The sequence below is a fragment of the Vulpes lagopus genome, chromosome 16 (assembly GCF_018345385.1).
Source record: "Vulpes lagopus strain Blue_001 chromosome 16, ASM1834538v1, whole genome shotgun sequence".
NCBI classification, from domain to species: Eukaryota; Metazoa; Chordata; class Mammalia; order Carnivora; family Canidae; genus Vulpes; species Vulpes lagopus.
The window spans coordinates 53,897,930-53,913,366 of record NC_054839.1 but is presented as its reverse complement, the minus strand read 5'-3'; the positions used below and the strand labels follow the sequence as shown (position 1 = coordinate 53,913,366).

Here is a 15,437-nt window from a genome sequence, read left to right as displayed (position 1 = left end):
AAACACAAAAACATAATATACTTAGATATATTATTAAGTACTACAGGGTAACAGAGTCCTTGGTGAGTAAAACTTTAACATCATTGCAGCTAGGCAGTATTTGAGAGAAACAGTGCTGTTTATAGTACCATCTGTAACTGATTTCATGGCTGTTTTCTTTTTTTTTTTTTTCCTTTTTTTTTTTTCATGGCTGTTTTAGTTCTTATCCCTTAAGTTCTATATACCTGCTACACAAAACTATTTTTTCAGTTTGATGGTGGTGATGGTTGTTAAATTCTAGGTATGCCAAAAGGAAGTGAAATCATTCCTCGGAAGATCACAAGAAACCATTCGGAGGAACATATATTACTTTGTACCTGGAGATAGGCATCACTGTTCACTGACCCAATAAGATTCTATAACAAACTTGAAATATAATGATAAATAAATACAGAAAGGTTGATGAATTTCTCTCTTTGATTTCACAGTCTGCTGGCATCCTCGATTAGCAATCCCTAATAGCAGATATTGAAAAATAAAAATAGGGACACTTGGGTGGCTCAGGGGTTAAGCACCTGCCTTCGGCTCAGGGTGAGATCCTGGAGTCCCAAGATCGAGTCCCACATCGGGCTTCCTGCATGGGGCCTGCTTCTCCCTCTGCCTGTGTCTCTGCCCCTCTCTCTCTCTGTGTCTCTCATGAATATATAAGTAAAATATTTTTTTTTTAAGATCTTATTTTTTATTTATTCATGAGAGAGACAGGCAGAGGGAGAAGCAGGCCCCATGCAGGGAGCCCTATGTGGGACTTGATCCCGGGTCTCCAGGATCACACCCCGGGCTGCAGGCGGCGCTAAACCGCTGCGCCACCAGGACTGCCCAGTAAAATCTTTAAAAAGATAAAATAAAAATAAAGACAAACCAACAAAACAAAACAGAGCATGGCTGAAACTGCAGGAGAAACGGCACATTCTCTGGTGGACTAAAAGCACAGCCACTTTACCCCAAGACAAGGAAATCTTTTACTATCTGACTTCATCAGCTATACAAGGGGAAGATAAGGAAAATGGGGACAAGTTGGGTAAAAGGATAAAAATGAAGCTATTAGGTAGGATCCAGAGCTGTGACCCAGGATGAAGTTTCCTATCCAAGCTTCTTAGAGAAATGCTTGATTCTAGGACAGGGACAGGAAATATATAAATTGAGCCTAGACCACCTTATAGTGCCAAAAGTAAGGAAGTACTAAAAAAAAAAAAAAACCTTATAGTAATGGGGTATGTCAAAGGTGTATAGGAGCCAACTGAAAGAGATGCCAAGGCCAAAGCTAGAACAGTCTGAGCAACAAAATAAACAATACTGAGTTATAACCCTAAGTATAAATATCCATGAATCCTGACCAATACAAATAAATGATTGAGTGAATAAATAAATAAGAGAAAAAGACAAATCTCCTGTCCAAAAAATTTCAAATAATTTCATAAAGAACTCCACCCTCAAGGAGTGGAAGCATAACTCCCCACTCCTTAAATATGAGCCACACACAGTGACTTCCTTTCAAAAAGTACAGCATGGAAAGGGGGAAAAAAAGTTAACTTTACAGTGGAAAAACTAGACAAATACTACGTCATCAAATTAGATCAAAGTTTTTTTTGTTTTTTGTTTTTTTAAATTAGATCAAAGTTAACCTAAACAGTGAGAGATGATGTTTATAGTATGTGCCTTGCATATGGACAAATTCCAGGACAGGTGCATTCTGCAAAATATCTGACCAGTATTCCTCAAATCTGTCAACATCATCAAAACCAAGGTAAGGGATCCCTGGGTGGCGCAGCGGTTTGGCGCCTGCCTTTGGCCCAGGGCGCGATCCTGGAGACCCGGGATCGAATCCCACGTCAGGCTCCTGGTGCATGGAGCCTGCTTCTCCCTCTGCCTGTGTCTCTGCCTCTCTCTCTCTCTCTGTGACTATCATAAAAAAAAAAAAAAAAAAAAAAAAAAACCAAGGTAAGTCTGAGAAACTGTTACAGCTAAGAGAAGCCAAGTCAGATATGAAAATTAAATGTAATGTGATTATCGTGGATGGGATCCTGGAACATTATTAAAAGGATAGTAGGCAAAAACTAAGAATCTGAAAATAGTACAGACTTTGGTTAATAATGGATCCAGCAACATTGGTTTGTTAATTATAACGACGTACCATACTAACAAAAGATGTTAACAGAGAAAACTGAGTGGGGTGCACAGGGATTCTGTGTGTTATCTTCTTGCTTTTCTATAAATCTAAATCTATAGTTGAAAAAAGTCTATTCCATTTTAAAAGGGAAAAAGTGTTACACATGGTGATTGGGTTTTCATGAGAGCTAATAATGCTTATTTAATCTCTAATAGCATTTAAATAATATTCAGAGAGCATAAGACAGTGAAAATGGAGTTCCTAAAATAATATTCTGCTTTACACTGTGAGTTAAATAGACCTCTGCGGGGTAAGGGAATGTGCATCATTTATAAAATAGTGTTTTGTAACAGTGCTTTTAGGTGACTATGCTTTCAAATTTCTCAACATCTGTGGAATTCAAATCACCTTACAGCTGAAAACAGATAGTCAGTGTGTTGGTCCCAGATCTGTTTGTAGTCACTAATCCATTCCCCAGCTTCTCCCTACTCTGTTCTGCTGGGAGGACAGCTAAGTCCTGCATCATGGCTCCTGTGTCATCTGGCTCCAAAGGAGTCCGACCAATGGGATGCAATGGTGGGAGACAGGAGGGTGGAAAAAAGGGAAAGGCCAGGGTAGTTCCCCCCTTTCCTCCCTGCCTTGTAGCAGCGCCAGAGCAGCAGGGTCACTGTGGCTGCAGCTCCCCACTACACAGATGCCCCATGGTCCAGGTGCCAGGAGCGGCCATGAAAACAGCACCTCTTCCTTGTGACCCTGCAGCCCTGAGAATGCCAGTGGCTTCTTACTGTTCTCAACCTCTGCACTGCCTCACAATCCCGTCTGGCTTCACAACAACTCCTTCACCTATGAAACCAACTCTCTGTGCTACACTTCCTTTGTTTTACATAATTTAAATGTGTCTGTTTTCCTAATTAGACCTTGATTGACACAGTTAGAAAGGTTGGAGGGGAAAGAAGATAGAATATATTTGGAGTAAAAGCAGAGGTGATAAAGCAGGATACCTTTGGAGTTCATCCACACATCAACTGTGTGACTTTGGGCAAATTATTTCATTGCTTTAAGTCTCAATTTATCCATCTATAAGTGGGGGATTATAACACTAGCTAAACCTCATGGGGTTATTGCATGGACTAAATGAGTTCATGCATTTAAAGAATTAGCCTCATGTCTGGTATAAAACATTTGGCTACCCCTGCTATTACTATTGCCCTTATGGCCTCCAGACCCCACAGGAATGCCCACCCTAATACAATCTTAACTAGTCTTGCCCTCCTCTGCTTCTCTATCCTCTACCCTTCTTAAACACTGCTCCAGGCTTAATCTCCCTGAAGCCTGCCACTGATCACATAGCTCTACAAAACTTCAACTGCCTATAGACATGGTCCTCACTCCTTAACCTGATATTCAGGAATATACACAACCTTATCCCAACATATTTTTCCTTATTTTTTCCCTCTGATAATAAGTTACATTTGTTTTTGTCTCTTTCTAGCTTCTCTTGCAAAATCAAGTATTTCTCAAGCCCCTAAAACCCATGTTTGATTCATCTTTTTATTTACTATAGCACTTAGTCTCGGTAACTTAGCCCTTACCTAAAAATAGTGGGACTCCCAATCTCATATTTAGGCACTTTTGCTTTTGTTTCCTTTGCCTGCGGAGACATATCTAAAAAGCGTTGCTGGGATCCCAGGGTGGCTCAGCGGTTTAGCGCCGCCTTCAGCCCAGGGTGTGATCCTGATGTCGAGTCCCGCATCAGGCTCCCTGCATGGAACCTGCTTCTCCCCTCTGCCTGTGTCTGACTGTCTGTCTGTCTCTGAGTCTCTCATGAATAAATAAATAAAATCTTTAAAAATAAATAAATAAACCAAAAGTACTGCTAAGTCTAATATCAAAGAAATTAGTGCCCATGTTTTCTTCTAGGAGTTTTAAAGTGGGACTTAATAAATAAGTGTTGAATAAATTAATGAATAAATGACAGTACTTAATAGAATCAGTGTTGAATTAGGTATTTAAATCTGATCCAATTTACCTTCTAGAGCAGTAGCTGGCAAACTTATCACCCACAGGCAAACTAACTCTTCAACTATCTTTGTAAATAAAGTTTTATTGGAACACAGCCACATTTACGCAGTACCTATCAGCAGTATAGCAGAGACCTTATGGCCTGCAAAGTCTAAAATACTATTTAGCCCTCTACAAAATAAATTTGTTGACCTCTGTTCTTGAGGGTGGCAATCCTGATTTATCCATATCCTTCCCACAGACATCTAGTATATTGCCTCTATGTACTTGGTATTCAAAAAAAAAAATTTTTTTTATTAGACTCAGTGCATTGACAAACTTAAAAACAGATTTGGAGACTGTGTTATTAGAAGTGATAAGTAATAAAATGACCAAAACCTAGAAAAACACATTATAAGTCAGAGTATAATGTGTACTCTGACTGCATATAAAATGTATGGGATGCTTATATCTTAACCCTTTCTTTACCATTAGAAAGCCAAAAAGGAGAGACAGTCTCGTTTATCTTACTTTTTTACTCCTTAGGGCTATCAGTTCCTAATTCCATAAAACATTTCTCACATCCTCTATTTTTTTCCTATCCAGTTGTTTCATTCAATTGCTGATTTAACCAACAAAAATTTATGGAACAGTAACCATATAACTGGTACTATGTTGAGAACTGAAATCCTTAAAACATGGTCCCTGCCTATACAGAATATCTCGTTTTAGTTTAAAAGACATATTTCAGGGGCACATGGGTGGCAGCTGGTTAAGCATTCGACTCTTGATTTCAGCTCAGGTTGTGATCTCAGGGTTGTGAGGTCAAACCCCACCATAGGCTCTGCACTCCGTGTGGAGTCTGCTTTGCATTCTCTCTCGCACTCCTTCTCCCCTTCCCACTCGTGCTCTGGCTCTCTAAAGCAAATAAATAAATATTTAAGAATAAATAAGTAAAAATAAATAAGAGATATTTCAAAAAGGAGAAGCACTATTTAAATAATACCAGTAAATCAACAAACAGGCCAAGTCTGGTATCTATTACTGTCATCTAGTTTCAAATATCCACCAGACGGGATCCCTGGGTGGCGCAGCGGTTTAGCTCCTGCCTTTGGCCCAGGGCGCGATCCTGGAGACCTGGGATCGAATCCCATGTCGGGCTCCCTGCATGGAGCCTGCTTCTCCCTCTGCCTGTGTCTCTGCCTCTCTCTCTCTCTCTCTCTATCATGAATAAATAAATAAAATCTTTAAAAAAAAAAACAAAACAAAACAAATATTCACCAGAAAAAAACAGAGTCCCTGGGTGGTTTAATCAGTTAAGCATCTATTTCGGCTCAGGTTATGATCTCAGGGCCCTGGGATTGAGCCCCGAGCCCCGAAGTATCAGACTCCTTACTCAGTGGGGAGTCTGCTTCTCCCTCTCCCTCTGCTCCTCCCACTCTCCCTGGCTTGTTTGTTCTCTCTCTCTCTCTCTCTCTCTCCCTGAGTAAGTAAATAAAATCTAAAATGCTAAAACTTATATCTCAAGACTGTAACATTTAAGTTCAAGATAGACAATAGTTGTACCTGCGGGAAGTTAAGAAGGAAAAAAATTATTCTGCCTCAAAAAGACAGTTGTGATACAAAGAGGAAAGATGGAGACTATTAACTCATGCCACAAATATTTACTTAGCATTTACTATATACATATACAAACATTTATTCAGCATGTATCAAGCCTTGTGCTAAGTTCTTGGGAAAGAATAGTAAGACAGACATAGACTCTCGATCTCCCTTAGAGGCTAACATAAAGGAGGAATCCTACAAAGAAAAAAATACCCTAGTCAATGTTAGAATCAAACATTCATGTTTGTCACTCAATAATAATAGAAGTTAATAGCTATCGATTTAATAAACAATTAAGTGACTACCATGTGTCAAAGAGAGTGCCAATCACAGAAGCATATAAAAGTTCTTGCCCAGGGGCCCCTGGGGGGCTCAGTCAGTTGAGCATCCAACTCCACTTGGGCTCAGGTCATGATATCCAGGTCGAGAGATCGGCCCTGCCTTGGGCTGTGGAGGCTGCTTAAGATTCTCTCTTCCGGGCAGCCTGGATGGCTCAGTGGCTTAGTGCCGCTTTCAGCCCAGGGTGTGATCCTGGAGACCCAGGATCGAGTCCCATGTCGGGCTCCCTGCATGGAGCCTGCTTCTCCCTCTGCCTGGGTCTCTGCCTCTCTCTCTCTCTCTGTCTCTAATAAATAAATAAAATCTTAAAAAAAAAAAAAAAAAAAGATTCTCTCTTCCTTCCCCTCTGCCCTTCTTCCCCAGCTGGTACTTGCTGCCTCTCTTAAAAAAAGAAAAAATTTTTAAAAGGATATACAATCTGTAATCCATGTGACTTCTTCAAAAGGAAGCTTCAAGGTAAAAATTTGAAATGAAAAATAGAAGTGGTTTCTTTTGTTTTGGTAACAAATAAGTACTTAATAATTTACATGTTTGGTAGGTCTTAGTTTTCATGTATCAATGTGGCCTATCCTGAAATATCTATGTGGCTGATTTTCTTATATGTTGCACTATAGTACTAACACTAGGAGTTATACTTTTTGGGAAAGTACTGAAAACTAAAAAAGGCTGTCATTTCATACAAACTGGGCTTTTTTCAAAATGCTTTAAAAATTTATAATATTGGGCAGCCCGGGTGGCTCAGTGGTTTAGTGCCGCTTTCAGCCCAGGGCGTGATCCTGGAGACCCGGGATCGAGTTCCACGTTGGGCTCCCTGCATGGAGCCTGCTTCTCCCTCTGCCTGTGTCTCTGCCTCTCTCTCTCTGTGTGTGTCTCTCATGAATAAATAAATAAAATCTTTAAAAAAAAAAATTTATAATATCTCTTCTTAACACTCAAGTTTCTTCTCTACTTTTCCATGTGAACCAGATTTGCTAAAGCAAAATCTGACCATGACCTCTGACTATAACACAATTAATTATAAGATACTATTTTATTTAAGGCACTACACAAGTATTTTTACATACATTTTAATCTTTTTAATCTCCTAAACTAGTTAATGCACATCAATTCTTAGTCCCTGAAGGAAAGTTTACCTGAAAAAGAGTTACTTAACATTTACAACTACAGATGCTATATTTCGAAAACTTCAAAATAAATTGCATCTTTAAAAAAAACAGTGACAAATCTCTTCTTCAGCTCCTTGACATTTTATTTTCTACTATTTTCAATAAGATTACTAATATGTCCCACTCCTGGGTCATTTATTTTTTCCCTAAGCTTACTCTTTGGCAGGTATCCATCATTTTCAGTACTTCCAAGCTCCTCCAAAATTATTATTATCAGTTCTCTTATCTTCTAACTCATCATTGATCATTACCTGGACCAAAGATTCCCACAGAAGCAGAACAGGCCATTAGAGACATTTTGAAAATTTGCGAAGACCTTTTGGTTGCAACAATAATTTGGGTGGGAGTGAGGGTATTTGGTGGATGAGCTACTATTCATTCTAGAAGTCCTAAAATATATGAAACAACCTTGTACAACAAAGAGCTTCCTGCATCCCTCAGGATTTTAAAAAAGAATCTACTGGACATTAAAGTAGGTATATTTATGTTCACCGTAGTCTAGAACTTTATGATATAGTATACATAAAATATATCATTTTCTCACTGTTTTAAAGAAGACTGAATTTTTTAAAAAATGCAACTCTTATGTAAATTAAGGAAGATCTCACTTTGTTTTGGTCAAAATTTTACCAAAAATTGTTAACAATTTGGGAAAAATCAGTTTGTCAATGACAATGGCCCTTACAGTGTCTGAAGTGTCAGTATAATGCATTTGAAATCTGCCTACATTTATAGCTGCCACACTCACAGAGATTCTTATTGCAGTTGCTGGCATACTGCACCAATGCAAAGAATATGACAGCAACGGATTACTTCATTATGTCTTCTAATGTATTCATGCCTGAGCATTTAACTACTTGAATAGTAAACATGTTATTTTCCAATAAATACTTCACCTTTATCTTTCAATTAAAACATTATATTGATTTTTAAGTTTTTTTTGCCATAGATTTCATTGCCTATGAATATCATTGAAGGTATTACAGGAGACCTTACAGAATATTTGTTACAAAAAGGAGGCACTAGATTGGACAGGAATCACTGTAGAATCACTGCCCTACACTTTAGTCTCCATGTGACTGGACTACTAAAGATGTCTCCTAACTGATATCTTAAATTCTACGGTACATATCCTCTTCCAAATGAAGTACCTACAGATGTAAAAGATCACCAATATTACTTCTATCTTCAAAATACCACAGAGCTCCCAACTGACCTGGAAATCAGTCCAGTACAGAGATTTTTACGACTCTCCATAAAGAGATTCCTTCTACCTAATAATTTATCCAGTCTACATCACAGACTGAACACTCCACTCGGAAAGCCTTATTTCTAAGAAGTCCACAAGCCATAGTGGAAAGAGTATAGTGGAAAGGGTACAGGACTTGGAATTCTAGGTCTGTCACTTATTATTATTACCCAGGAGAATGATCCCGGGTTAAATTACTTACCACTTTCTGAGTCTCCTCATTTCTTAAGTGAGAATTAAAAAGGACTTTCCTCACAGGGTTATGGTAAGGAATGGAAGAGAAAGTAGAAGCTCAGAGCTTGCTACTTCAAACTTTTTCTGTTCTGTGTGCTTATCTATTTCAAGGTCTCAGAATAATACCTGGCACCTAGTAGTACTCAAGGAATGTCTGTTGAGAGACACCAGCCTGGGTGGCTGAGCGGTTCAGCATCTGCCTTTGGCTCAGGGCGTGACCCCAGGGTCCTGGGATAGAGTCTTGTCGGGCTCCCTGCATGGAGCCTGCTTCTCCCTCTGCCTGTGTCTCTGCCTCTCTCCCTGTGTCTCTCATGAATAAATAAATAAATCTAAAAAAAAATAATAATAATTTAAGTTTTAAAAATTAAAAAATAAAATAAAATTATAAAAGGAAATGTTGAATGAAAGCACATTGCTTTCTAAAACCTTCCCAGGCAAGCCCATCTGACTGCTCCAGAAATTTATCTGTTAATCAAGTAATGATGATTGAGTGCTCATAAACAGAGTGCTTACTAGAAGTAAATCCCCAGTACCCACTCTTAGGAAACTTTAAAAAATGCTGGAAGGTGACAGGTCAACATAAAAGATGTCAAACACAGCGTATGACTAGTCAACAATTGGCATGGACAATAGGCCCTGCGCATCTAAAGGCAAAGTATTTATGGATCACTGTGGGCTGGCCCTTCATGGAGTGCCATGTAAAAAAGCTATGTTTCTAGACTTCCTCCAACTAATCCATTCTTCTTACACAAAGCCTAAGAGAGCTTCATAAGGGCCCAATTTGTCACTTCTCTACCTAAAACTCATCCGAAAACGGTACCACTGCCCTCAGGATAACCCTACTCCTTCACATCGTTTACCAGATGCTTCATATGTTCCAGTCCCCGATAAATCTTTGGGAACTGCAATGATTAATAATGTAGCCACCGGGATCCCTGGGTGGCGCAGCGGTTTGGCGCCTGCCTTTGGCCCAGGGCGCGATCCTGGAGGCCCAGGATCGAATCCCACGTCGGGCTCCCAGTGCATGGAGCCTGCTTCTCCCTCTGCCTGTGTCTCTGCCTCTCTCTCTCTCTGTGTGACTATCATAAATAAATAAGAATTAAAAATAATAATAATAATAATAATGTAGCCACCAGCTACACATAGCTAAGCACCTGAAATGGGGCTAGTCCCAAGCCAGGTGTGCTGGATTTTTTTTGTGTTTCTATTTTTTTTTTTTAAATTGTATTTATTTATTCATGAGAGACACACAAAGAGGGGGGGGGGCAGAGGGAGAAGCAGGCTCCATGCAGGGAGCCCGACATGGGACTCGATCCAGGGTCTCCAGGATCATGCCCTGGGCTGCAGGCAGGAGCTGAACCGCTCAGCCGCCCGGGCTGTCCTGCACAATGCTTTTTTTTTTTTTTTTTTTTTTTTAAGATTTTAAATACTTATTCATGAGAGACAGAGAGAGAGAGGCAGAGACACAGGCAGAGGGAGAAGCAGGCTCCATGCAGGGAGCCGGACATGGGACTCGATCCCGGGACTCCAGGATCACGCCTTGGGCCGGAGGCAGATGCTCAACCTCTGAGCCACCCAGGCTGCCCCGCCAGACACGTTAAGTGTAAAACACGCACTAGATTTCAAAGACTTAGTACAAAAAAAAAAAAAAGAGAGAGAGAAAGAGAGAGAAAGGATGTAAAACATCTCAGTAATTCTATACTGATCACATCAAAAATATTACTGTGGATACACTGGGTTAAATAAAGGTACGCTACTGGGCAGCCCGGGAGGCTCAGCGGTTGAGCACCTGCCTCCAGCCCAGGTCGTGACCCCGGAGACCCAGGATCGAGTCCCGCGTCGGGCTCCCTGCATGGAGCCTGCTTCTCCCTCTGCCTGTGTCTCTGCCTCTCTCTGTGTGTGTGTGTCTAATAAATAAATAAAATCTTTAAAAAATAAATAAATAAATAAAAAGCGGTCCGGGTGGCTCAGTGGTTTAGCGCCGCCTTCCGCCCAGGGCGTGACCCCGGGGTCCGGGGATCGAGTCCCGCGTCGGGCTCCCTGCGTGGAGCCTGCTCCTCCCTCTGCCTGTGTCTCTGCCTCTCTCTCTGTCTCATGAATATATAAATCTTTAAAAAAAAATAAAAAACAAAGGTACGTTATTAAAATTAAATTCACCTGTTTTCAGCGCCGCTACCGAGAACTTACAGAGGCGGAGGAGGAGGTTCGCATTACGTCCCTACTGGACACTGACTTGCCCCAAACGCTCTGCATTTCGGGCGGAATAAACCACCTGCAGTTTCCCGGGCCCGCGAAGACGAAGGCTGGCGCCTGAAACTTTGTATCCTCTTCCTTGCCCTGAGTTACCCGCCGCTCATTCTTCAGAATCTAGTTTGGTTTTTTTCTTTAATTTATTCATCAGACAGACAGAGAGAGAGAGAAGCAGAGACCCAGGCAGAGGGAGAAGCAGGCTCCATGCAGGGAGCCCGACGCGGGCCTCGATCCCGAGACCCCCGGGTCACGCCCCGGGCCGGAGGCGGGTGCCGGGCCGCTGAGCCCCCCGGGCGCCCCACAGAGCTGCGCCAGGAGAACCCCCCCTGCTTGCGCCCCTGCAAGCGCCCGTCTCCCCGACAGTCCTGGGAGCGCCCCACCCGAAGGACTCGGTGCACCGAGCGCGGCTCCGCGGGACCAACGGGAGGGGCGGGGCAGAGCTGAGGCTCCCGCGACCGCCACGGCCCGAGGGTGAGAGGGAACGAGGGCGGGCGGGAGTCCTGCGGGAGCCGGCGGGCAGGCCCGGAGAGGGGCGGGAGCAGCCGGCGGGACTCACCAGCCCCTTGTCCAGGTCGGCGTCCGGCCGTCGGGTCGCCGGCGGCGAGTACTCGGCGTAGCGCAGACCCTCGCCGGCAGGGGCGACACCACCGCGGGCAGCCATGGCGACGGGACGCCGCGCGGCGGAAGGGGCGGGGCAGGGGGCGGGGCAGGGGGCGGGGCCCGGCGCGCTGCGACGTCGCCTACGAGCCGGCCGCAGGGACAAACTTGGTAGGGCGGCGCTGGATCCGCGGACGCCCGCCGGGCGGAGCGCGGGAGGGCGTGGGTCCCCAGCAGACCTCGACCTCGCCCGGGGCCCGATCAGCGTTGGCCTCGCGCAGCCGAGCGCCAGACTCCGAGCTGAGGCCCCCGCGACGTGGAGGGCATTTAGTTTGTTGGAGATTGGCAGGCCCAGAGCCATTGCGTGGGGGAGCCTGACTCCCGCTCGGCCCTCTTGCCAGCCGAGGGCCGGGATGCAAGCCCAGAGGTCGGGTGTGGGTCTCCTCGGATGGCTTTGCAGGGAGGCTGCAGGGCCTGAAGGCCTGTGAGCCACAGCACGCCTCGGAGCATGCTTCCCGTGTAGGCTGCACTCTCCCACCCCGAAGGTAATAGAGGTGGCCACTTGCTCATCCCTGCAGGGAGCCCGATGCAGGACTCGAACCCAGGACCCCGGGGTCTCGACCTGAGCTGAAGGTGGCGCTAAACCACTGAGCCCCCCTGGGCTCCCCCAAGTAAAGCCTTTTGGAGCAAAGCTTAACCCACACATGAAGCCAGTGGAGTGTTTTCCAAGCCCTGGAGCAACTTGGCAGCTCTTTGCCCCCCCCCCCTTTTTTTTTAGGATTTTATTTATTCATGAGACGCACAGAGAGAGAGAGAGAGAGAGGCAGAGACACAGGCAGAGGGAGAAGCAGGCTGCATGCAGGGAGCCCGATGCAGGACTCGATCCTGGGTCTCTAGGGTCACGCCCTGGGCTGCAGGAAGCGCTAAACCGCTGAGCCCCCCGGGCTGCCCTCTTTTGCCTTTTATATCCATCGTTAAGAGACGGGAGCAGTACCGTATGTCCTGCCATTTTCTAGGCTTGTGTCGCTGAAATACTTAATTCTCCAAAGCTCTCCTTAATTGTGGAAGGGGAATACCATTTGTCCAACATTTTGACTCAGGGAGGTTGCACGGATAAAATGAAGACAACTAGGAGGGGGGGAGAAGGATATGGAAGCAGTTTGGCATTCGTTCATTCATCCATTTATTTGTTCAGTAGGTATTTATTTGAGCACCTGTTGGGTCCTGTGCACTATGCTGGGCATTGGGCCTACAGTGTCAAGTAGACAAAATTACTGATTCCTGGGCAGCTCAGGTGGCTCAGTGGTTTAGCACCTGCCTTCGGCCCAGGGTGTGACCCTGGAGACCTGGGATGGAGTCCAGCATCCGGCTCCCTGCATGGGGCCTGCTTCTCCCTCTGCTTCTGTCTCTGCCTCTCTCTCGCTCTCTCTCTCACGAATAAATAAATAAAATATTTTTTAAAAATTACTGATTCCTTGCATTTCACATACTATGGGAAGGTTCTGGTGTCCCCTAGCAGCTGGCTCCTCATGGTCACAGGCGACCAGCCTAAAGCAAACAAGCAATTAGAACAAGACCCAAGTCAGCCCCAGCTCCTCTTAGGGAAGTTGCTGCCCCTGCTCCAGAACTGGAGGGAAGTTTCCAGAGCAGAAGTTGGGAAAAGGGAGAAAAGGGAATAATGGGGCAGGGGGGAGAAGGGTGACTCTGTGGGGAGGTGGGCTCAGCAGGAGGTGCCTCGAGTCAAACCCCAACCTAGTGAAAGCAGGTTGCTGACTGCTTGCAAACTTCGCCTCAGTTGCACTGCGGCTCGAGCATCTGCTCCTACAGCAGTAGCCAGTTTTAAAGAAAAACCTTCCACAAAGACTATCAGTTCTCAGCTTTGGGTTCTTGGCTAAGGTCACCCTCACCCCCTAAGGAAGGATGGAAACGAGAGCAATGAAGTCCTCGCTCTTGTCACACAGATCTCATCCTCATTTAGCTAAACTCACTTCTCTGGTTTCCCTGAGAGTGAAGAAGAATGCTTTTGTGAAACCCAAAAGGGAAGCCACATTAGATTTCCATCTGCCTATTTTGATTAGCTACACCATTTTAGAGACAAGTTACCTGGTGTTCAATAGGCTTTGTAAAAGAAAGGCAGAGAGTGGTAATGTGTTTCAGTAAAAGATGTTTTAAACATTTGTTGTTTAAAAAGACTTTTGCAAAAAAAAAAAAATAAAAAGACTTTTGCCCCCCCCACCCCCAAAAATGACATTTGTGTGCCTCAGTCTCCTCATCAGGAAAATTGAGGATGATAATGGAACTTCTGTTGTATTAAATGAATCGACTTAAAAAAATAAAATAAAATGACAGAATCGACTTTTGTAAAGCTCTTGAAACAGCACTGGATACCTTATAAGTTCTCTTAAAGTGTTAGTTACTATTTTCTGTATATGACTCCTTTCACCTCTTTCCTGTTTATTTTCTTACTGCTGCCCCCTGACAATGGTTGTGTTTGATCCCCAAGGGGTTGTCTTGTCTTTGAAATGATAAAATGTGACTAGATGTTATATAATGATAAAGTGTAATTGTGGGGAGAGAACAAGTTGTTTTTATGAAAACTAAAATGTTTTGGAAAAACTTAATAAAAGCAAGTATATATATATACACACACACACACACACACACACATATATAGTTTGAAAAGCTGTTGAATGGTGATCATAGGAATAAAATCATAATAATTGAGTGTGATTCTACATCGTTTGTTTTTAAAAATGTTCTATTCTCCTCTATTTTAAACAAATCCAAATTAGGAATCATATAGGATAGATTATCAATGTGGAAGAAATCTGAGGCCGAGGACCCACATCCAAATAAAAGACCCTGGGAGGCCTGGATGATTCAGCGGTTGAGCATCTGCCTTTGGCTCAGGGTATGATCCTGGAGTCCCAGGTCCAGTCCCACATCGGGCTCCCCGCAGGGAGCCTGCTTCTCTCTCTGCCTGTGTCTCTGCCTCTCTCTGTATCTCTCATGAATAAATAAATAAAATCTAAAAAAAAAAAAAAAAAGGCCTTGACCCTACAAATATAGAGTACATAAATAGATATAGTGTGTGTATATTGTGGTATTAAAATATCATAGGGAGTGGGAGGAAGGGTGTTACTAGGAATGAAAAGTTTAACTCCATAGTCATGAGGGCTTCGCTGGTGCAGTTAATAGAGCATTTGACTCTTGATTTCAGGGTTGTGCGTTCAAGCCTCACAGTGGGTATGGGACTTGCTTAAAAAAAAAAATTTAAAAACACACACACATGAAAAAAAAAAAACCTTCCTTACTAAGAAACAGTGATTTGTTTTTTTGTGTGTGTTTTTTATTCTATTTTATTTTATTTTATTTTATTTTATTTTATTTTGAAACAGTGATTTGTAAGTGATGTTTTAAAAAGATAATATTTAGGGGCACCTGGGTGGCTCAGTTGGTTGATATTCTCGCTCTTGGTTTTGAGTAAAGGACAGGCGGGGCTAGGTAGGGAGAGATACATAGGGGGCATTGTGATGAGGCTCATGGAAATCCCCAAAATGCTGAGATGTAAGGAAACCAGAGATAAGGGAACCAACCAGACCACCCTGCCCTAGGGGTGGGTGGGGAGGCTGTCTTTTTCATACAGTCACCTGTGATCAACAAAGAATAACCAGACCCTAAACAGAAGTAAGCCATTAAAGAGGTTATCACTCAAACCAAGACATCCTAAGAATGATAAGGCTCCCTGGTCAGTTCTAAAGAAAAGACTTGTCAATGGAGGCCCACGTTGGCACCCCTGTCCAGACCCCTCTCGCTCCTGAGAGCTTTTTCTGTATCCTTGCTTAACCAC

The 15,437-nt window shown here is 43.4% G+C and overlaps 1 protein-coding gene across 1 annotated transcript in view; it reads right to left on the bottom strand.

The window, feature by feature from the left end:
• DNAJC15 (DnaJ heat shock protein family (Hsp40) member C15) overlaps positions 1 to 11,694 on the bottom strand; it is a 79,145-nt gene extending 67,451 nt beyond the window's left edge. Inside the window, exon 1 of the mRNA XM_041731174.1 lies at positions 11,547 to 11,694. Within this exon, the coding sequence (XP_041587108.1) occupies positions 11,547 to 11,651 (105 nt within the window). The 5' untranslated portion in view covers positions 11,652 to 11,694. The remainder of the gene's footprint in view (positions 1 to 11,546) is intronic.
• Between the last annotated feature and the right edge of the window lie 3,743 nt (positions 11,695 to 15,437).